Here is a 23,285-nt window from a genome sequence, read left to right on the forward strand (position 1 = left end):
CCAACAGAAAGACAACCCTGCAAGAAACGGGGTCCTAAACTATTCCAAGAAAGCCCTGAATTTAGCCGAGCTTGAGGAAAGCCAGGTTTTGTGGGGCCTGGAATGGAAGGGTGCCAGACAAGGGGGTCTAGGGATCAGAGCGGAGACGTCCCTCAAACCTGCAACGCAAAACCCTACTTGGACGTTGAGTCAAGCAAACAAAGCATGGAAATGAGAAAATACATAAAACATTTATGAGTCAGTTGTCAGTTTGAATCACTACTGGGTCTTTGATGATGATATTATGAAGCTACTATTAATTTTTTAGGTTGTCATAATGGTGTTGGGAGGTGGTTGTTGTTTTTTTTTTTTTTCACAGCCCTTATTGTTTTGAGATAACGTATAAAATATTTATGGATAATGTGACAAAACGTCTGGGATTTGTTACAAAATAATGTGTGTGTGTGGAGGAGGTAGGGGATGTTATAAGGGAAACAATGTTAACCATTAATGATCACAGCTAAGCCTGTTTGGAGTTGGGGGGGGGGGTATCTTAAATATACATTATGTTTGAGAATTTCCTTAAGAAAGAATTTAAACAATTAGTAGCTACTTCGCTATTTAAATACCGTATTTCCCCGAAAATAAAACAGTGTCTTATATTAATTTTCGCTAGGTCTTATTTTCAGGGGATGTCTTATTTTTCCATGAACAAGAATTCACATTTATTGTTGAACAAAAAAATCAACATTTATTAATATACTGTAGTCATGTCATCACAAACATCAGCATAACCAACCAAACTCTGAATTCCATCAAGAATTTCTTGTGACTCTATTTCCATGTAAAACAATCTACCCTGTTTCCCTGAAAATAAGACAGTGTCTTGTATTAATTTTTGCTCCTAAAGACGCACTAGGTCTTATTTTCAGGGGAGGCCGTATATTTGTAAGCTTGAAAAAAAAATTGCGCTAGGTCTTATTTTGGGGGGATGTCTCATTTTCGGGGAAAAGTTAGTCTCTTCCGAGGTACCGCTGCAGCAGGTGAATTTACGTCACACTGAGGAGGAACACATCTCTGTCACATCCAATAACTGCTCTCCTAAATTAATTCTGCGTCCCCATTGTGCACACCCCACAGAGCAGCCAGGTGGCCGAAACCCCAGTCCTTGGGAAACAGGCAGTGACCACCCAAGGCTGCCAGGAGCCCCAGGGTGGCCTAGAAACCGACCACCCCCAAGGCCAACCTCAGGATGATGGCAGTTTCCCTGACACCTTAATGTCAACCTTCCGCCCTGGAGGGCCCCCCAGTGGAGTGCTAGCTGGATTCTTGAGCCGTCCAAACTGTGTTTGGAAATGTCTGCGTTGGGGTTTCCTGTGCTGTGTGGCACAGGGACTAGACAGAGCTCCAGGTCTAAAAGCTATATTTCTATACATTCCTGGTATGGAGCGGTGAGGGGGGGCGGAATAGGAAAAGCCACCCACGCCGAGTGAACTTTCCATTCCAGTGCCACTGTTCAATCTGATGTTGGGACAGCCAAGCCTTTGAAGAACTAGAAGCTTGGGCCCATTCGCCAAAGTGCCCTGCAAGGCACCAAACTGCGTGTGGCAAACCCTTGAGATGCAGGTTGCATTCTGTCCAAAATCTGAAGGAAATGTGCATCAGAGCGCAGATTTTAGCTCTGAAAGCTTCTGGCAGATTGAGATTATTTGGCTGCGGGTGGGGGGGGGGGGGCAGGAAAACAGGAGGACATTGAAGTTTATTTCTGCAGAGGCATGGGGGGAACGGAGCTTTTAAATCGCTGGCTTTTAAATGGCAGGGAGAACAGGAGAGCATCAGTGAGGGAGGCCGTGCTGGTGCCCCGCCGGGTCCTAACGTCCCGGGACGGGCTTTAGTAAGCAGGGGTAACGTTTCGCATCCAGTGGATACAGACAGCTGGTGGTCACTTCCCTGAGTCCAGGGATGTTCTACTTTGGCGTTCGGGCTGTGAGTCCTGGACCACATGCACATGGAATCGGGGGACGTAACCACACTTGCTTTTTGGTGCCGCGTCTCACAGTTTGGGGGGGGGGGGCGGGGCCTGAAGGTCCCAGGATTATGGGAGAGCTCTGCAGGCTTCCTAACTTGGTTTCCTTAAAAAAAAAAAAAAAGAAAGAACTACTTTTGCTCATGTCCACATGGTACCACCCAGCAAATGTATGCAGTAATGCAAAGTGTAAAAATTCATGTCTGTATCTGTTGACAAATTTTCACATCAATGGCTGTTCACACTGCTGGACCCGGAGGGAACGAGTGGAGTGTTTTGAACCGAACACATGTGGAAGGTGTTTGATTGACTACAGACTTCTCCTGTGCCAACATGCTGGGGCCTCAGGCAAGTGGCTTCACCATTCTGGAATTCTGACTGCCGGTCAGCCACAGTCCCCAAAGACACCCACACCCAAACCCCCTGGACCTGGGACCACAGTGCCCACCTGGCGAAGGATCCACTTGGCTACATGGCTACCTTCCAGATGCAGATCTGATCCAGCTGACCAGGACCCAAAGCCATCAGAGAGCCCAGCAGAGGGAAGGCAGTTCTTGTCCTGTCTGTACCACCTGGGGGCCCAGGACCTAAGCTCAGTCACTCCCCACACGTCCCCGACTTGTCGCCTGTGGCATCTGCAGCCGTGGTAGCGTGAGGCAGACCAGGTGTACAGGACGGCACAGGGCAGGGCGGCTTCCCCTCCCAAGCTCATGCCAGTTCTCCGTTCTGCTGGCCAGCTACACATCACGCAGCTTCTTCCCCTTCCTTCTTCCTATCTTTATTACTTTCCATTTATTTAATGTCATATGTAGCTCAACACAGCGTGTCTCATACATTATTTCCTGCAAAGGTCCCCGTTCCCCAAAGGGCAAGGCATTTGCAATGGATGTTTTAAAGCTTGGGCTCAATGGCTGCCTCCGACGCAGAAGTGCCCATCAAGTTATCAGGGCTGTTTTAATAACAGCAAGTCACACCGCTGGTGATTACGGGGCACGTGGCTCCGCTCTAATGGGTTCTGGTGTTCCAGGGACTGAGCTGCTTTGCGCCACGTGGAACAATTTAAGAGTATTAAAGAGCCTCCGTGTCTTATGACCTAGAATTTAGAAGTGATCAGGGTTTTGTATGGGCCCATTGTAATTTTGAAAGGACTCGCTGTTGTGAAGTTTGCAGTGTTTATATATAGAGGGTAATGCTTCCTCCTCCTTTGACCAAGAAGGGGTCGTCTCCACCTCTGGGTGTTATGGGGCAAGATGCCCCAGCAGCCAGCCTGCCCCCCTCCCCCGATGTGGAACCTTCCGGCAAGTTAAGCAGGACATGTGGACAGCAGCTGAACTCATAAGTCATGACAGCAGGCTTCACAGGTCTCTGCTGAAACCAGAATGGAAGCTCAGTCTTACCAAATCTCAGGTGTCTGAGATGTCTGCGGGAACAGGTGGAAAGGCAGGGCTCCGCCCCGCCTACCTTCCATGCAGAGCGTGGGTCTGAGGGTCTTCCGATGGGGTGTCCCAATGTGGCCCTCGGGGGTCACTAGACATAGGTCAGAGATGCACCCAGGCCCTCAGGATGGGCACACGGTTCTGACCTGTCTCCCACAACCATTCAGTGTATTTATTTATTTATTTATTTGATTACTGCCGAGTCCCCCAGAATGAAGGCAGCTGGTCCCGACCTCAGTTCAGGGGGTGGGGACGAGACCACTCCATCCCTTTGCCTGCCCCCCCTTCAGCTCACTTCCTACATTTCCCTTCAGGACCCGATGCTTGTCCAGCTCTGTACCCGGACGAGTCCCATGGGCAGCCCCTCCCAGCCCCCAGCCTGAGGACAGACACCCAGGTAAGGGAGGGGTGGCCAGGCAGGGTGCTGGGCGGCAGTGCCACAGCCTGCATAAGGGGAGGGGGCTAAGGACTCCCCTCACCCCTCCGCCCCCTCCCCTGGCTAACTCTCCCAGAGATGTACTTGCTCAGCTTGGAGTTAGTTTTCAGTTGCATTATATAGTCTGAAGACATAGGCTTTATCTCAGAGGAATGTATGTCCACAAACAGTGCTTTTTAGCCTTTTGTATTTTATTTTTAATGCAAACCCCTACCTCCAGCCCCTCTCAGAAGCGGGGCTACACTCAGGGCACCCGTCTTCAGTCTGGCTGAACCCCACCAGTCAAGCAAAATTCCCTTGTCTTTTTCTGTTATTTTTCTATATATATATATATATATATATATATATATATATATATATATATATATATGTATATATATATATATTTTTTTTTTTTTTTTTTTTTTTTTTACAGAGACAGAGTCAAAGAGAGGGATAGACAGGGACAGACAGGAATGGAAAAAGATGAGAAGCATCAATCATTAGTTTTTTGTTGCGCGTTGCAACACCTTAGTTGTTCATTGATTGCTTTCTCATATGTGCCTTGACCGCGGGCCTTCAGCAGACCGAGTAACCTCTTGCTCGAGCCAGCGACCTTGGGTCCAAGCTGGTGAGCTTTTGCTCAAACCAGATGAGCCCGCGCTCAAGTTGGCGAGCTCGGGGTCTCGAACCTGGGTCCTCCGCATCCCAGTCCGATGCTCTATCCACTGCGCCACCGCCTGGTCAGGCTCTATACTTTAATTTTTTAAGTAATACAAAGAACTGGGGTTTCCTTGTTTGTTTTCCCCAAATCTGATACCACATTTTAACACAGGGCAGGCTCCGGAGCCACCACCACCCTGGAACATCGGAGCGCCGTCTCAGGACCTGCTCACTCAGGAAACATCACGCCTGGAACATAACAGCCCACGGACCCTTGTGACCGCCTTATGAAACAACATCTAAATGGCAGTTGTGCACAAACAACACAGAGAACTCATCAGCGGGTCTCAAATCCGAGGTGTGTTTAATAATATGCTCGTACCAAAAATACAGTGACAAAGAAAACTTGTAACAAAACGAGAACCCCACACGTACATAAAATTAACTATACAAACGCTGATGACCAGACAGTTTAAGCTCACAGTAAAAACTTCTCATTACTTTTCTTACATTAATTTTGTTCCAAAGAACATTTTCCGGACAGCCCCACGGTACCTGAAATGAAATCATACAGGACCTGCTGGGCAAGGTTTCAAACAGTCCTTATGTTTTGGAGCTTGAGACAGGACACATAGACTTAACTATGTATTGACTTACGTTCTTAATAAAAAAAGAAAGCGGTGCCGACAGTTAAAGTAAGGACGTCTAAAACAGCAGATAAATACACTCAGTGCCGGCCAGCACCAGTGGCAAGAGAGGCAGCTTACAGAAGAGACCGTGACCCTGACACATCTTTGCAGCATCTGACCACGTTTCTCTTCAAAATAATCCTCCCATTCTTCAATCTAAGTAGGTGTTTATTAATGAAAAGAAATGAAAGACACCAGTGAGATGATGGTGTTTGTTTACAACAGGAAGACGCCAGGAGAATGCGCAGTGGCTGGGGCACCGCTGGCCCCACACAGCCTTGTTCACAGGTCTCCACCCGGGGGCATGTCCCATAACGGGAGGTGAGCCGCAGGAAGGCACGCGCCCAATGGTCTGGGCAAGAGGAGGAAGACACCGGTCCAGGTGTCACGAAGGAGCAGGGGCCGGACATTCCAGGAGGTCAGGACCCCGCCTCACAGCACGCAGGCCGGCTCTCCACGAAGGTCAGTGCAGGGACCCCGGGGGCTGCGGGCTCAGGCCCTCCTGCTGGCGGGGGCGGGTGTCCCGTGAGCCCGCACCCGCTGCCGCTCGAACCGCACAGACACGACGAGGAAGAGCAGCAGGGTGGCGCCCTGGATGGCGGCCAGGAGGAAGAAGTAGTAGTTGAGGTGGCAGCCATTGATGTTGCCTGGGGGGAGAGGGAGAGCGTGTGAGCTGCACCCAGGGGGACAGTCTGTTAAACTCAGTTCCTACAAGGTCAGGGCCTTCTAACTGCAGTCATAGAAGTACCATACACCTGTCATTCACAACACACAGGCATCTGCCCTCAAAACCACCACAGAAGGTGGGGGGGTGGGGATAGCTCCATGTGCCAGAGGCCCCGCCCCCAATCGTCATCATCTCGCCCGCACCATGAGGCTGTGTCCCCAGAGCACAGTGACACAGCCTTTGTGCACATCCTCAGACCTCAGGAGTGGAGCCTGAGAAGGTAAAGGAGCTGAGACTCCCCCCCACTCCCTGCACAGAAAGTATGTGTGGGGGGTTAGCCAACGCCTCCCTGTGCTCCGCCCAGAAACAGGTCCATGAGTCTCCTTCCAGGCTGGCTGCAGACCCTGACACACCCCCCCCCCCAGGTCTTCCAGGAGGGCCCCTGCACCCCCAGGGAGGCTGGCGGCAGAGCTGATATCTGAGGAAGGGTGTGGGGACAGCCAGGGAGCAGCTGTGTCCCACCACGCCCTGCAGGGGCGGGGCCCTGTATAATGTGTGTGTACACACAGGGGCGGGGCCCTGTATAACGTGTGTGTGGATGCCCACAGAGCATGGGGTGCAGCCCCAGGGGAAGAGAGCGAGAACCCGCTTCCCAGGAGCCAGGTAAGAGCCCATGAACCTGGAAACAGCCGCCCGTCTGGGTGACTGCTGGGTGCCTAGGACGCCACCTACCGGAATCAGCTCTGAAACCCGCTGTGGCTGATCGGGGGTGATGTTTGTTTATTAACAAGGGACAACTTAGGACCTGTCTCTTTCATGGCAGAAAATGGACATGAACTGTAAGGAGATAAACCACAAACCCAGGCGAACACAGGGACACCTGAGTGTGGACACGCAAGCCAAGAGGCTGCTGGGGGCGGGTCCCCCGGGAACGTGCAGGACTTGAGGCCAGGCTGTGGCCGAGGCGGCCGGAACAGTAGTGGGGCTTCTCAGGGACGTGACACGTGTGCGCTGCCTCACATGGCTCCCAGAGCCACCTGCACACACCACATGCTCACTCTCAGCACAGCCTGAACACCGGGCTGGTGCCCTCACCCGCTGAGCCAGGAGGACCAACTTACCAAAGTCCGTGTGGTTGCTCATCCAGCCGATGGCCGTCACTGACACCAACGCCAGCAGGCCCGAGCCCACGAAGGACCCGACACCCGAGAAGAAGAAGAACAAGCCCATGACGGCGCTCTGCATTGACTTGGGCGCTGCTGCGTAGGCAAACTCCAGACCTGGGGTGAAGGGGGGGGCGTCTGTGAGGGGCCGGCCACGTGCAGGAAGCCATGGCCGCTCCCTACGGGGGTGTGGTCAGCAGGCCCCTCCCAACGGGGGGCGCAGCCAACAATTCTGGAGCCCACGCTGCCAGTGGGTGCTTTTTCTCCTAGTCACACAGAGTCCCAAAAAACACAGCGACCAGAGAGCCAGGTCCCTGCCCTCAGCCCTCCAGGGCCAACGGTCAGCGCGTGTTGGCCCGTCCTGTGAAGAGAAGGGCTGAGGAGCAGTAGTTTCCTACAGTCTCAGCTACGGGAGCCTGAAGAGAAGGTGCGTGCGTGCGTGCAGATGGAGCGTCTAGCTAAGCATCTACCTCACAGGCGACCCAGTTCACAGCGTCCCGCAGACAGCGGCCGCCCACGGAGGCCGGCAGCATCCTGCATGGGAAGGGCCCTCCCAGGTCCTGGGCGGTCTGCCTGTAAGCGGACACGGGTCGCTCCCCCACCCACCACCTGTCTGCCACGGACACTCACTCCTCGCCCCTCCCCCCCACCCAAGAAAGGCCTGCCAGACCCACTGGTCCCACCAGGCTGGGTCCTCACAGGGAGGGAGACAGCAGCCGGTAAGGACACATCTGTGAACCCAGACTGCTTCCCTATGTGGAAGCCACAGCTCAGGCCGATGGGGACTGCTATGCACCCTCAGGCTGGGTGCCAGGGTTCTCTCTGCCTTCCTCCTGTGGCCCCAAGGGTGGCAATGGGCTGGGGAGCTGTTTTCACAGTTACTATGCCCTTCTTGCCCATTCTGCCCTCCTGGGGCCCCACCTGTACCTGCGATACTGGCAAAGATCTCGCTGATACCGATCAGCACATACTGGGGCAGCTGCCACCACACCGGCAGGTCAGCGGCGAAGTACACGACCTTCCCGATTGTCTGGTTGATGGTCTTCTCCTTCACCAGGTCCAGCCTCTTGCTCTCTAGGATCCCTGGAACACACAGGGCGGTTAGTGGGCGCGTTCTCTAACGCCTGGTGTTAAACTAAACCATGTTGCTATGAGCTATTCACAAGTCGTGCCGGAAACTGCACAACAGGCTTGGTCCCTAGCCCTGAAGACACTGTGTGCAGCCAGACTCCCCGGGACCGCTGCCTAAGGCACATCAGCCTGTCTAGTCACTGTGCCCTACACCCGAAACTAACGTCATCTGTATGTCAGCTGCAACCAAAAATTAAAAAGTGACCTAAAATGAAAGGACGATGCCCGGCGACACAGTTCCCAGAGGCCCCACAGAAGGGGGTGGCAGGCTGGGCTCCTCCGCAGGCGTGACGCACAGGCCTCCGCACACGCCTGTGAGCTCACCCAAACCCCCAAGTACCTTGACGGCTCACCTACCAGCATTCTGTCCCTTTCAGAAAGGAGGAGAGCTACACGGCCCAGTGACAGGATAACGCACAGACACATCAGTAGGGAACAGAGACTCTGTCCCGTGCAATGAGGGGTGTGAACCAACCCAGCGGTCTGTGCTAGTCGCTATAGTGACGACAGCTAACGACAAGGTTTGTTTCATTGTAGAGAGGCTGTAACCCTAACACCAAAGTTCATCTCAAAGTCACTCCTTGCCTGTCAAGTGTGACAGAGACAGGAAATCAGCCAGGACAGAAATGGCTGCTCTTTACAAAACCAAAAATAAGCCATCGAAATGTTAAAGTGACAGTTTATAGGACCAAGTTCTTAGGTTAACAACGTCAAGTTTTGTTTCGGAGAATTCTAACTGTTGACCAGGCGGTGGCGCAGTGGATAGAGCATCGGACTGGGATGCAGAGGACCCAGGTTCAAGACCCCCGAGGTCGCCAGCTTGAGCGCGGGCTCATCTGGTTTGAGCAAAATTCCACCAGCTTGAGCCCAAGGTCGCTATCTCCAGCAAGGGGTTACTCGGTCTGCTGGAGGCCCACGGTTAAGGCACATATGAGAAAGCAATCAATGAACAACTAAAGTGTTGCAACGCGCAATGAATTCTAACTGCAAGTGAAGTGACGGGCCTGACACTGCGTGTCCACAGAAACGTGTGTGCTCAGAGCCGTGTAAGGAAGACAGGTGTCGGGGAGGGTGGGGGTGTCCACATGCACCACATCCCCATTACACCCGGAGGTGGGTGGCACGCACAGGGCACCGGGAGACAGGCTCCGGAACCTGCTCCACCCTCACCTCGAGCACGCCCAGGCCGAGAGGGAGCGTGCGAACCAGAGATGGACCCCGCAGGGCACGGGGCGGCATGCCTGCCCACTCACGGCTTGCCACCAACCAGGAAACAAGAAAAAGAAAACTCAAGAAACACAATCACAAAACCCAACGCAATGGAGAGATGTGACTATCCTGACTCCTCGTTGGAAACACAGAAAGTCAAACCGACAAACCGAGTGCCCTGTGCGGAGCCAGCAGCACACACAGCGGGGCCGGTCGGGCGACCCACGCACACTGCACGGGAATGAGGAAGGAAGCGCAGACTCACTCACGGACTATTTCTGTCCCGTGAGTCATTTCTGTAGAACTTCAGAAGTGCATGAGGTACCAGGGACGTTATAAAAAGGAGCGTGAGTGAGGAGAGAGAAAAACAAGCCTGCACAGAGCTGAGGGAGAGGTAAAAGGTCACCAAGCTTCACCTCGAAGGGGTCACGGGCTCGCACGCGCTCCGAGGCAGCTCGCCCCTGTCAGGATGTTCTCCTGTCACGGACATGGACGTGGCATTTGCCCGCGAGGCTCCTCTGGGAAATGTTGCAGCGGAGACCCATGTTCCTGACAGAGAGACGGACACATGCATGGAGGACAGCACCAGATCCACACAGACCTCTCTGAGCAAACGGGGGGGTTTTAGAAAGACTGCACGTGTTCAACAGCAGGAAGTTAATATGGACTAAAACACGAGTAGCCAAGTGGGGAGGGGGGTCATCCTCTCGGAAAGCAAAGTAAGACGCTCAAGCAAAATTCAGCACCCACCTCTGCCAAGAGCAGTTTTCTTACACTTTTCTTACTCAGGCTCCAAGCAGCCCACAGACCCGGGCCCCCGGTGCAGAGGCATGAAAGCAGTGCATGCGCGCAGACACGCAGTCAGACACACACAGACACAGACGCACGCAGTCAGACACATGCCGCCCAGCAGGTGGTCTCAGGGAGGCACACGCTCTCAGTCCTCACAGTCCCAGGAGGCCTGTACACAGCAGGGACTGAACAGCACAGGCTCGCAGCTGCCCTGAGACTCAGAGAGCTATCACCAGCAGGTGCCGAGCAGGACAGGCTAAAGGGAAATGTATTAGTGAATGTAAAAGCTACAAGGCAAACAGTTGCTTTTCTATCAAAATTCTGGTTTGCTGGTGGTTTCCATCCGGGATCAGAGGCCACTCCTTGCCATAGTTATAGTCCTCCCCAGAGCTCACAACAAAGCGTCTGCATGTGACAAAATGTCTATACATGACGGCCGGCGAGCATGGCACAGTCTGTGAGCGGCGCTTCAGTCAAGTTGCGAGGAGCTGATGCTCTGCACCCAGCACCTGGCCTCTGAGCAGAGAAAGCCTCAGAACTCTACACACACAGTGGGTGTTACCCACATCTAGGTCATCAGTTGAGGGGCTGAAACCTCAGCTGGGTAAGAACGCCCAGGTGAGACCACCTATGTGGCTGTGCTCCCCACAGGCAGCGCCGCCCCGCCCGCCGGGCACTCCAGCAGTCACCAGTCTGCCTGTTTCCTGTGCCAACGCATAGAAACCACTGCGACGCCTGCCACAGTGCTCAGTGAGGCCTCCCAGCCTGCCTGGCCGTGAAGGAAACTGAAAGGGAAGTAGGTTAAAGGAAACAAAACGCAGAACCGACTGGACAACGCCTGGGAGACCAATACATCTCCTTCCCCAGAGAACTGGCTCGCCCCAGCCGGGCCCGTGACCAGGGTCATGGTGCCCAGGACGGCGGCCCAAGCTGTAGAGGAGCCGCTGAGCCCACCGCAGGCACTCGGGGGAAGCCAGACGGACAGACACCATCGCCAACGCAATGGCCGCTCCCCCGACTGCCCTGCTGACCCTGCCCCGCACACCTATCATCCCTCTCTGCCTGTCCGCCGCGCCCAGGCCTGGAGGACAGCGGGGCAACACAGGAGGAGCCGTGTGGACCAACCGCACGTGGATGCAACCTCACCATCATCTACATGACCGCGAGGAAGCATCGCTGTCTGTGAAAACACCCCAACCCCGGGATGCAGACCACTGGAGCCCGGGACGCACTTCTTTACCTCTGCTAAGCGCTCCGCCCCGCGCCCACGGCAGCGGTCAGAGACGGAGGCCGCAGGAGCCATGGTGACCGACAGGCTCCTCGGGGCAGCACCAGGGAACGCCGACTCGGGGCTGTCAGCCTTTCTTGTTATAAAATGAAGCCATTTTACGGGTCAATAGTTTTCAAATATTAATGGAGGAAGAAGTCAAACTAAATTGGAAAGTCAGCAATACCTTGGGGCTTTCTAGCAGAAGACAGTCCAACTTACATCCCAGAATGTAAGTGTTACAGAGATGGCGTGGGCCCTAGAAGGGAGGCCCCATCGGAGCAGGGGAACCTAGGCATCCCTCCTCTTTCTCTTTCTCTTTGTCTCTAGGGCACAGTGCTGGGCCTCGAGCCTGTGTGTGACGAGCTGTCTTCCCAGGAAGTGCCCCTGGCCCTCCACGTGACATGTACAGGGCACAGGAAGCCCAGGATGGACCTGCCCTTCATGTCCCCAAGGGCAAGTCCACGCCTCTGAGGACCCGCCCGGCCAGCACGCTGCAGCAGCAGGCGGGACGCGCCACCTTCCCAAGCGGGTCTCTGGTTTCACACCCAGGGGGACAAGGTCAGACCTTTCAAGAAGCCTGCACTTCACGTAAGGAGGAGAGGAAACGAACATCACACTACGTGTTCTCTGTAAAGCACGCGCTCCCGGCACCCCCCACCCCACCGAGCACGATGAGGCCCTGCACTGTACTCCATCGCCACCACCGCCCGTGCCCATCTGAGTGCAAGGCGATGGAACCGGCTCCTTACCGGCTGCGAAGGCAGAGCACATGACGAAGAACATCCCAACCGCGATCCTCTTCAAGGACGACGGGAGCAGGCCATGTCTCCTCAGGACGGGGTCCACCAGCTTGTCCTTCAGGGGGATGAGCAGCAGGATGAGCACCGCGTCGAACATGGTCAGCCAGGCGGCCGGGAACTGGGCGTGTGGAATGCACGGGACACGTTTACTGCTCTGCCCGGGGAGGGGTCGCCAGGAGATCATGTTTAAACAGGGACAGTCATTTCCACCGCATTTCTACAAAGCCTAACTTCCAGGGAAACAGTCTCAGTTTAGGAGGAGACACTCCTTAATGTGGCGTTAACACTGATCATCAGCTTGAGCTAGTAAATGACAAGTCTCTAAGGTAAGTAAGTAAAAACTCCACTTCAACATGAAAGCTTTCAGCCACGCCCACTGCCGACATCCTTACAGGACCTATGAGGATGGGCAGGAGGTCCGTGTGTCCCCGAGAACCGCTGGCCATTCTCCAGCCACCGTGTGGTCCTCACCGTGTGGGCCGTGGTCGTGATCCTGGAGATCTCCGGAATCCGCAGGTGGAGACTCTGTAAGACATACGTGGTCTGCATCTGTGGTGAGAAGCGGCGTTGTTAGTGGTGCACAGCTCGGCCTCTCCAGACCTGTGGGAGGGCCCCCCGGCTACTCTGCGCTCACACCCGCCGGCTCAGGCTGGAGAACAGACACGGCTACAGTCTGATCACCATGAACAGGTCTGGAGACCGACGTTGAAAAGGAAGTCAAGAGTGATTCAAATGAGAAATCAAAGAATACGGGACCTGGAAACCCAGGACCCACTCAAAACATGTCAATCAGCAAAAAAGAGTCTATAACTAAAAAAAAAAAAAAAAGACTCCGGGATCCTAGAAATTCATGGGAAAGCAACCTTGGACCCTTGAGGAACTCAGTGACGGCCAGGCCGCCTGTCCAGGGGGAAGGGAAGGGACCTGTTTGCCACCACTCACTTGGAAGTACACTGTCCAGTAAGGTATTAGAGCCAAGAAAACAGGGACAATCTTGACCAGAGCTCTCACGTCGTCCACTTTGTCTTCCGTGAATGGCCCTCCACGAGACATCTTACATGAATCAAACAGACTGTGTTTAGAAGGTTGCTGAAAGACTCCACTGCCTTCACTTTGGGAAATAAAATGCAGGAATTAGTTTTCTTCCAGCCTGGAAATCACGTCTCTGGTCACAACTACAGTCGGGGACAGGGAAGCGTCTGGCTGCGCTGAATCCCTACTCATCCCTGCCTGGGGCTCACTGGCCACTGCCCGCAGCGCGGCTTGCACCCAGGGCCATCGGGCCAAGCGCGGCTGCACTGCGGCTACTGCCATCACCCTGCGTGCTGGCAGCTCCAGCCAGCGGTCCATCTACCTGTGTGGAGAAAGCTGGTGGTGAGATCGGCTCCCCCACGGGGTCCATATTTGAAAGAGAACTGTACTCGGTTGTCTGGATTTTTAATTTATCAAACGTTGACCGGAGAGCCGACCCCAAGGGGCTAATGGAACCGTGCAGGCTGACCACGGCAGTCGCTGCTGCCTGTGCGAGGAGCTCTACTCCGTGGGGCAGCTGCCACCTCTGAATTCAAAGGAGAGCTGAGAGGCGGGGGCAGTGCTCGTGGTAATGGTGAACCGGCCATGGCACCTGGTGGCAGGTGAGGTCAAGTCTCGGTCCTCAGCCCTGCCCACCCCACGAGGCACAGGGTCCTCTCGCTGGCCACTGCACAGTGGAGCTGGGCACAGAGGACTGGGCGCAGGGGACAAAGCTGACCCGGGACAGGGTCTGGGTCCTGGGCAGGACACCGAATGCCCACTGCTCTAGCCCGTGGGCGACACTCCCCACTCAGCTGTGCTGGCTGGTCAGCACTGGGACCCCGGGTCCCGCTTGTGTCCTAACAGCTCCGCTCACTCTGGGCCTGTTTCATTGTTCATAAAATGACTGGATCCCGTGGCTGGCAATGACACCTCTTCTAGCCCCAAAACACTCTAATGTAGGAGCATACTCAAGGTCCTTAGGGGTCAAATAGAAAAAAAATTGTTTTAATTGCAGTGTCCTTTAAAGCCAGAAATACCAGGAGACATTTAGTCACCACTAGGCCTGCCTCCAATTTGGGGACTTGAACATCAACGGTAGACACCTGCTTTCGAGTCTGTAAACCGCTGTACCATTACCTGGGTTAGCGCTACTTAAAATCAGTTTTGTCTGATAATGTTGCCATTTCAAATCCCACAGTCAGAGAAGAGAACACCAGAACAGTGAAAACTGTAATTTAACATTTCAGCCCAATTCTGGACAGAGAAACTCAGTTTTATCAAGTGCCTACAATACGTCCAGTCCCATTTTAGTTGGGCGCTGGAGATACATGAATAAATTAAAAAGGTATTATTCCTAATCCCTGTTCTAATTTGGGAGGGGGGGTGATGAAAAGAAATTTAAAGTCCTTTTGTACCTCATATGAGTACTATCAATGACTTACTATGTCACACGCCCTGGGTGCTTCTCTGAACAAGTTAAATGTCAAATAGCAAGTCCATTTCCTCACAAAGAACCGTTCACACAGATCACTAGTTACATGACTGTTCTACAGCATTAAAGTATTTTGAAACCTGCTCAATCAATATACACCTAGAACTTGACCTACCTAGTTCATACACACTGCTAGTGCGTTACTTTGCAGCACACAAGGTCTGACACAGAGCCAGGGACACAGACAAGCAGCAGCACAGCGCCTGGGGGCTCCTGACGTCTGCGAGCTGCCCACACGGGCATGCTCTCCAGGGGTGGGGGGAGGGGCGTCCATCTGCAGGACTCTACTACGAGGTTGGAGCTCAAAATGGTCCAGGGCCTGTCCCCTCTGGTCTGACAGGCTCAACAGCTTTCTCATCTGAAATCAGCACAAGATCATCTTCAAAACACAGTCAGCTTGGACCAGAAGGAAACCGGACAGAGCCTGACAACATGAGCGCTGTCAACAAGGGAACGCAACCGATGCTGTGCCTCCCGAGGCCCTGAACACAGCCTCCGCGGGTGCGTCCCCCCCTGTGCTCACCGCAGGCCGGCGCCCAGCTGTCAGCGGGGCCCAGCTCAGCCTGCCCGGTGCTCACCGCGGGCCGGCGCCCAGCTGTCAGCGGGGCCCAGCTCAGCCTGCCCGGTGCTCACCGCGGGCCGGCGCCCAGCTGACAGTGGGGCCCAGCTCAGCCTGCCCGGTGCTCACCGCGGGCCGGCGCCCAGCTGACAGCGGGGCCCAGCTCAGCCTGCCCGGTGCTCACCGCGGGCCGGCGCCCAGCTGACAGTGGGGCCCAGCTCAGCCTGCCCGGTGCTCACCGCGGGCCAGCGCCCAGCTGTCAGCGGGGCCCAGCTCAGCCTGCCCGGTGCTCACCGCGGGCCGGCGCCCAGCTGACAGCGGGGCCCAGCTCAGCCTGCCCGGTGCTCACCGCGGGCCGGCGCCCAGCTGACAACGGGGCCCAGCTCAGCCTGCCCGGTGCTCACCGCGGGCCGGCGCCCAGCTGTCAGCGGGGCCCAGCTCAGCCTGCCCGGTGCTCACCGCGGGCCGGCGCCCAGCTGACAACGGGGCCCAGCTCAGCCTGCCCGGTGCTCACCGCGGGCCGGCGCCCAGCTGTCAGCGGGGCCCAGCTCAGCCTGCCCGGTGCTCACCGCGGGCCGGCGCCCAGCTGACAACGGGGCCCAGCTCAGCCTGCCCGGTGCTCACCGCGGGCCGGCGCCCAGCTGACAGTGGGGCCCAGCTCAGCCTGCCCGGTGCTCACCGCGGGCCGGCGCCCAGCTGACAGCGGGGCCCAGCTCAGCCTGCCCGGTGCTCACCGCGGGCCGGCGCCCAGCTGACAGCGGGGCCCAGCTCAGCCTGCCCGGTGCTCACCGCGGGCCGGCGCCCAGCTGTCAGCGGGGCCCAGCTCAGCCTGCCCGGTGCTCACCGCGGGCCGGCGCCCAGCTGACAACGGGGCCCAGCTCAGCCTGCCCGGTGCTCACCGCGGGCCGGCGCCCAGCTGACAGTGGGGCCCAGCTCAGCCTGCCCGGTGCTCACCGCGGGCCGGCGCCCAGCTGACAGCGGGGCCCAGCTCAGCCTGCCCAGCCACACATGTCCTACAACACAGGTCCCTCTCCTGCACAAAAAAGGAAATACAGGCTCTGCAAGGTCATTAATTAACCTGCCCAAGGTCACAGAGCTGGGCCCTGCGCACGAGGACTGGGGAGTCTGAGAACCCGCTAGTCCTGTGGTCGGCAAACTCATTAGTCAACAGAGTCAGATATCAAAAGTACAATTGAAATTTCTTTTGATAGCCAAAATTTTTTTTTTCTTTCTTTTTCTGAAGCTGGAAACGGGGAGAGACAGTCAGACAGATTCCCGCATGCGCCAGACCGGGATCCAACCGGCACGCCCACCAGGGGCAATGCTCTGCCCACAGTGGGCGATGCTCTGCCCCTCCGAGGGGTCGCTCTGCCGCGACCAGAGCCACTCTAGCACCTGGGCAGAGGCCAAGGAGCCATCCCCAGCGCCCGGGCCATCTTTGCTCCAATGGAGCCTTGGCTGCGGGAGGGGAAGAGAGAGACAGAGAGGAAGGAGGGGGAGGGTGGAGAAGCAAATGGGCGCTTCTCCTATGTGCCCTGGCCGGGAATTGAACCCGGGTCCCCCGCACGCCAGGCCGACGCTCTACCGCTGAGCCAACCGGCCAGGGCCTGAGAGCCAAATTTTTTAAACTTAAACTATATAAGTAGGAATATTCCTTATCAAGGTAGTGCCTGCACGTGGCATTTTGTGGAAGAGCCACACTCAAGGGGCCAAAGAGCCACATGTGGCTCGCAAGCCACAGTTTGCCGACCAGAGCGTCCATCAACCTTTCTTCAGGATGGTCCCTCTTATCTTAACTGAGCCACAGAAGGCTTCCAGAACAAGGATAAAGGGAAGTCAGACTCCACAGCTCTGTGGCTCGTCTAGCCCAAGCCCGCCTGCCCGGGAGCCACCGTCCTGCTGCAGAACCATCTGTCCCAGACCCCCGGAAACACTCACTGTCCAAGGCTCCTCAAGAGCCTGCAGTCCGTGGGCACACTCAGGATGCTGACCGCACACGAGACGTGGGCCGGCTCTCCGGATGGGCAACAGGAGGGTGGGGCAAGCCCTTGTCGTTTATTTTGTTTCTTTAGAGGCAGAGCCAGTTTAATTATTAAATTTTCTGCAGTGTGGTCCCCAATCTGTGGTCCTGAACTGAGTCGGAACGCCACACGGACCATGAGGGCTGCAGGTCAGCCAGGACGGCCCAGTGGCCAGGGGGAACTCCCACAAGACAGTGGGGACACCCAAGATGTCCAGCAGGACAAAGGGGCAGGGCCACAGAGGCTGTCTCAGTGCAGCTTCAGTCTGCCCCATGGACGGGACACAGGCATGGTCTCAGCTCCAAGGACAGTGGCAGACACGCAGACGCGCCCGAGGAGGCAGATGCGGGTCAGCCTTCAGATCATGCTGCATGGCCATCTCTGGCTCAGGGGATGACCCCCCGCTGACAGAACATTCCCTGCGGGGGCCGCCTAAACAGCCCCCTAAGGGCTCCTCTGGGGAGATGACACATTCTAGACCCTGACCGCATGGTGATAGCACAATGGATAAACCTGTCACAGGTCCCAGAACTGTACACCCAAAATGGGTGCATTTTACCACATGTAAATTATATTTCAGTAACTAATGAAAGGGAAAATTCTGAGATCTCCTCTTGAGGTAAGTTCTGAAATTTTCTTTATGAATCTGCATGGAGGGTAACCGACCGTCTGTCCCATTCTGCCCGGGATCCTGGGACTTCCCCAGGATGTGGGACTTTCAGCTTTAAAATCCCAGTCCGCGGGGCTCTGGGGCTATCCCGGGAAGTCCTGTGCAGACAGGATGAGTCACCCTCCCTGCAGCTCAGGTCTACTTGTCCCTCTGCTGCGAGCGCTGCACTGACCAGGGACAGGGCCCGTGCTGACCCCTCAGTGGTGAGCCAGGGTGAGCAGCAGCAGCTCCCTGTGGCCCGGGGAGCACGGGGCTGTGCCCACACCGGGAGACTGCCTGCTTTCCCGTGAAAATGCATCTCAGAGTCTGTGAAGAGCCTCGTGCGGAGGGTAACTATCCCCAGGAGCCCTGCAGATGTCCGCCCTGCCCACCTCTGTAACCAGGCAGCCGGGACCCCTCCACAGCGGCACCAAGGACGGTCACATGCAGATGACACCCACCTGTCCCTTGCACTGACAGGCAGTCAGAGACAGACACAATGCCACGCAGCCAGGCCCTGCACACAGCAAGCACACACAGGCGTCCGCAGCAGCTGTGACTGCAACGGCCGAGGGTCCCACCTAGAGAGCCCGTGCCGCGGGCAGGGCACTCACCCGCTGTGGTCGCGCTCCCCCGTCCGCTTCTGGGGACGGCAGGAGTAGGCCAGGATCTTGACCACGTCGGTGAAGGCGCTGCCATCGGGGGGCTTGGTGATGAAGACACTCTGCCCGCAGAGGAAGAGCAGGAAGGAGACCCCAATGCAGACAGCAGGGATGGTGTAGCCGCTCACGAAGCTCACGTTCTGCTGGATGTAGGCGATGCCCCCCAGTGAGACGATGGCACCCAGATTAATGCTCCAGTAAAACCAGTTGAAGAACCTTCTTGTGGCTTCCGGGCCTCGATCTTTGACCTGACGGAGAAAAGTGATGTAAAACTGTGCGATGAACTTCAGGGACAAAGCCACGCACCCTATGGTTACCTATGAGAACACACGTGCACTCATAGTTACTGTAGCCACCTCAGCCGCTGAGAAACACAGGACCATCAGTATTTACAGACACACTCAGGGTCCCTTGTGTAAAAAAATAAATAAATAAAAACCCTCTGTGCTCTTAATTACTGCATGTTCAGGGTCATGTTTCTCTTAATTATGCTGAAATCTAACAAATCTTGGAGGCGGTCCCAAATGCCCTCAGTGGACCACCTGCTTGGAGAACACCTGGAGAGACCGACTGTTCCCGAGGCCGGACATAACCACGTCCCGGCAATTTTTGGGTAACAAATGGGAGACTGACTTGGGCAGACCGCGGCCCAGTGCCTCGGAGGCCGGGCGGACAAGCCCGTCACTTCATATTAGTCACATTACATCACCATCCCTGCCCGGCACCGGGGGTAAACAAGGTCTTCATGTGACTGTGGGAAAGAAACCCCGCAGGCTGTGAGCACACAGGAACACAGAAGAGATCAGAGTAGCGGACAGAGGCCCACAGGCGGCTAACTTGGAAAACTCCCGAGAATGCACAACAGTGCAATGTTTTTCCCTTAAAAAAAATACAGTTTGCTGTCTTTATTGGTAAAACAAGCTTCTTTCTCTTCTTCCAGGTCAGTGTTTCAAGTCCTCAGCCCATCCATGAAGAATGGCAGGGACCCCTGAGCAAGGTCGGGCGCTGGGAGCAAACATGGGCTGGAATGCGTACGTCAAGGTCAGACAGTTGCACTACAGCTGCTGCTGTCTCTCAAGTCAGCCCAGGCCCTCCTGACCCCCTGTCCCCCACCACCCACCGCCCACCGCCCCTCGCAGGTATTTCTCAGAGGCTCTGTACTGGAGACAGGGACCTCAACAATACAAACAGCTTTCCTCAGAATGAGAAGGGCTGGAGATGACAAAATGACCTGTCCTGTTTTGTCCTTTAGGGCGGCCTGGCAGGCTTCCTGCCCGGACAGACCACGTCCGCTCCCTTCCCCAAGCAGCCAGTACCTGGGGGCGGGGGTGCAGCTCTGAAATGCCCCCAGCCAGTACCACCATTCTGGGGGCCAGACACCAGCCAGTACCTGGCGTGGGCACTGACTTCTCCCTTCTGCGTGTTTTGCACTAAGATGTGACTCACATAAAAACTCCCAACTCTGGAACGTACAGCCAAGTAGTACGCATATATCCGCGTCACGGCCCCATCCCCGCCGCCCAACACCACATTCTCATCCCAAGCCCAAGTCCCTCTATAGTCACCAGGCACCCCCCCCCAAGACCCCCTTCTGGCCCCTGGCCACCCCTCGTCCACTTCTAGTCTTCACGGTCTGCCTGTTCTGAGCACTGCACGTGAGTGGGTCACATACATGGTGTGGCCTTTGTGTCTGGCTTCTCTCACTCAGCCTCACACTCTCACGGTTCACCCACATTCGAACAGCTCCCACCCCTTCTCATGGCTGAGTAACGTTCCATTGTGTGGATGAACTACACTTGCTTTATCCATCTATCAGCAGACAGCTAGCTTCCTAACTTTGTACTAAAAACAATTTACAAACTGATAGAGAAGCTGATAGAACGTTAGACATACACTTCTATATACTTTCCCTTGAGTCCCTAGTTCTCTTCCTACATGCAAATGAAATACTCTCAGGCATATGTATTAAAAGTAGCAGCAGCATTCTATTTCCTCCCCAAAGATCTCATCACGAATCCCCTAAGATCAGCCCATCCTTTCTCATGACCGCCATTACCATCGTCATACCTAACAAACTGAAAAGCAACACAATTTTATCTAGTATGCAGTCAACAATCAAATTACCCCATTGTCCAAAAGAAAAAAAAAGTACTTGAAAAAATAACTGGGATCTAATCCCGAGCACACGTGGCATCCGGTGTCAAGCCTCTCGAGATCCCTGAATCTAGTGTGTGGCCCTCTGTTCCACGATGGTGTCATGTTTGAACACATTTCTTTATAATGCCCCCATTTAATTACACATCAAAAGAGTGCAAACTCTGACATGCATGCTAGATGACCTCTAGAGGGCCATTTCTTCAAGAAAACACATTCATTCCCCATCTGTCATCTACAGGGGACACTAACTGAGCTCAGACTGCCTGGGTCCAAACTGCTGTGTGGCCCTGGATAGGTCAAACCCTCTGTTTCGTGTAAAAACGGCACAATGTTAGTATGTAAATTGTCAGGAGAGTTGCATACAATAGTGTAGGAGGAGCCCTCAGTGCAGCAAGGGACATACAGGATGGCACCCCAAGGCCACAGCCACAAGCCTGGGGCCTCAAGAGCCAGCCCTGCACCAGTAGTTGTGACTATCACCCCAACATCACTCTGAGGTACCGCCTCACTGTAAACAGAGAGGTTTCATGGGGAAGGTTAAAGCTCAGATCTAAAGCACAGCTCTGGAATCCTGACTCGGTCACACCAGCTGTGTCACTGAGCAAAGGGGTTAACCGCTCACAGCTCAGTTCCCCATCTGTAAAATGGGCACAGTAACGGCAGAGGGGCTGTGTAGACACTCAGCACAAGGCCTGGTACAGAGTGAGCCCTCAGTAATTATCACCCATTCCAGGGTTATTTAGTAAAAAATGCTAGGAGCTCTTTTCCCTACGGCTCTGTAACTAACAATCCTAACCCCACCAACTTCAGGCCAGGTCCCTCCCTCAACAGGCCCTTGTAAAGACAGCTTCCAGCTGTCACTAATTCCCACACAACTAGTCTCAACAACAGGTGTCTGTGAGCCTTTCCTGAAGGGTCACAGGGCAGCACTATCTCAGGTTCTGAGAGACATTCAGCCTGTGCCCATATCATAGTCCCGACAAAACAGGAGTGGGCAGGACTGTTCCCACACAGCTTTATTTATGGAGACTGAGGTCTTGATTTTCGTGTAACTCTCCCTACCACAAAACACTCATTTTTCCTCCCAACCACTAGAGCCCAGAACCCATTCTTATTCTTAGCTCCAGAAAGAGGAAGTAGCCCAGATTTGGTTGGCAGGCTGCAGAGAGGCCAAATCTCTTAGAAACCGGCAAATCACATCAGATCACTCCCCTGGGGAAAAACGCAGACAGACTTCCTACTTGAACACAGACCTAAAACTCTTTGACCAAGCTTTTTACAGGACCACCCTTCCGCTCGCCTTTCACGTATGCATTTATTTCCTTATCTATTTTCAGAAACACATTTGACAGGTAACCTTGTATAATAAGTTTCACGGCCAGAAGCGCTAATTTGATACATTTCTGTTTCCATGCACGTGAGGGCTACTGTAGCCACAACAGCCCCGACACGGACTTCCTACTTTCTTCCCAGGGCCTTTGCATTTGCCCCTGCCTTGTCCGGACAGCTCCTTGATTCTGCCGGTCACCGCTCCAGCGGCACATAGGCACCATGGAGGAGTCACCCCCATACCTGAAGCCACCTCGCCTTCACGCCCAGTGGCCCTTTCTTAGGAAGGAGATCCCTTCTTGTTTGCAGCCATCCCTCCGCGCTCCCCCCCCCCTTTCCGCGGCCGGGCCCGACACCTGCGCTCACCTGGTCAGCGCCAAAAGGCGTGATGTTGGCCTTGACCGCACCCACGCCCAGGCCGACCACGGCCAGAGCCCCGAGCGCGGCGGGCGCGCAGTAGCGGTCGGAAGCGTCGGCGCAGGCCGGCGCCGAGCAGTTGCGGCCGCGCGTGGGGCGTGGGGCCCCGCAGAGCGCGGTGCGCGTGGCGGGCGCGGCCAGAAGCGGGAAGGCCAACATGCCCAGCAGGTAGAGCGCCAGGCTGAGCAGGATGGCGCGCGCCCGGCCGAGCCGCGCGTCGGCCAGCCAGCCGCCGAACGGCGACACCAGGTAGGTCAGGCCCATGAAGAGCAGCAGCGCCTGGCTGGCCTGCGCGCCCTCCCAGCCGAACGGCTGCCCGTTCAGGAACAGCACCAAGTTGGCCGTGACGCCGTAGAAGGCGGCGCGCTCCAGCAGCTCCGTCAGCAGCACCGCGGCGCACGCCAGCCGCCGGCCCTCGAACGCCGGCCGCCGGGCGGCGGCCCCCAGCAGCGGCACCCGCTCCTCCGCGCGCCCTCCCGCGTCCTCCATGTCCCCGCCAGCCCAGCCGTTCCGGAGCTCCGCCGCTCTCGGCCGGACTGCGGCCGGCGCCCTTCTCGCGAGACTGGAACGCGCCGATCGTCTCGGCCCACCCTCGAATGTTCACATTGGTCGGCCTCGCCGCGCGCGCAGTACGCCGGGAACTTCCGGTGCCGCCCCCGGAAATTTGTCGGAGTGGAGCCCTCACGTCGTCGGTGCAGTAAAAGGGCGGCGGCGTTCCTGGAGACGGAGACCTTCAAGCGACGCC

The 23,285-nt window shown here is 55.6% G+C and overlaps 1 protein-coding gene across 2 annotated transcripts; it reads right to left on the minus strand.

Moving 5' to 3' along the window:
- Positions 1-4,866: 4,866 nt before the first annotated feature.
- On the minus strand, positions 4,867-23,161 carry SLC15A4 (solute carrier family 15 member 4). 2 transcript variants are annotated; one of them, XM_066371185.1, is made up of 8 exons: positions 22,490-23,161; positions 18,590-18,885; positions 13,183-13,351; positions 12,712-12,789; positions 12,190-12,358; positions 7,966-8,121; positions 6,997-7,155; positions 4,867-5,855 (listed from the first exon to the last, which is right to left on the minus strand). In XM_066371185.1, exons 1-8 carry the CDS (start codon positions 23,027-23,029, stop codon positions 5,701-5,703), a joined length of 1,722 nt encoding a protein of 573 aa, XP_066227282.1. In that variant the 5' UTR covers positions 23,030-23,161; the 3' UTR covers positions 4,867-5,700. The 2 variants fall into 2 exon arrangements, with proteins under 2 accessions (XP_066227282.1, XP_066227280.1); XM_066371183.1 differs by having other exon boundaries at positions 12,190-12,394.
- Between the last annotated feature and the right edge of the window lie 124 nt (positions 23,162-23,285).

This window comes from Saccopteryx leptura, chromosome 2, assembly GCF_036850995.1.
Source record: "Saccopteryx leptura isolate mSacLep1 chromosome 2, mSacLep1_pri_phased_curated, whole genome shotgun sequence".
Classification (NCBI taxonomy): domain Eukaryota; kingdom Metazoa; phylum Chordata; class Mammalia; order Chiroptera; family Emballonuridae; genus Saccopteryx; species Saccopteryx leptura.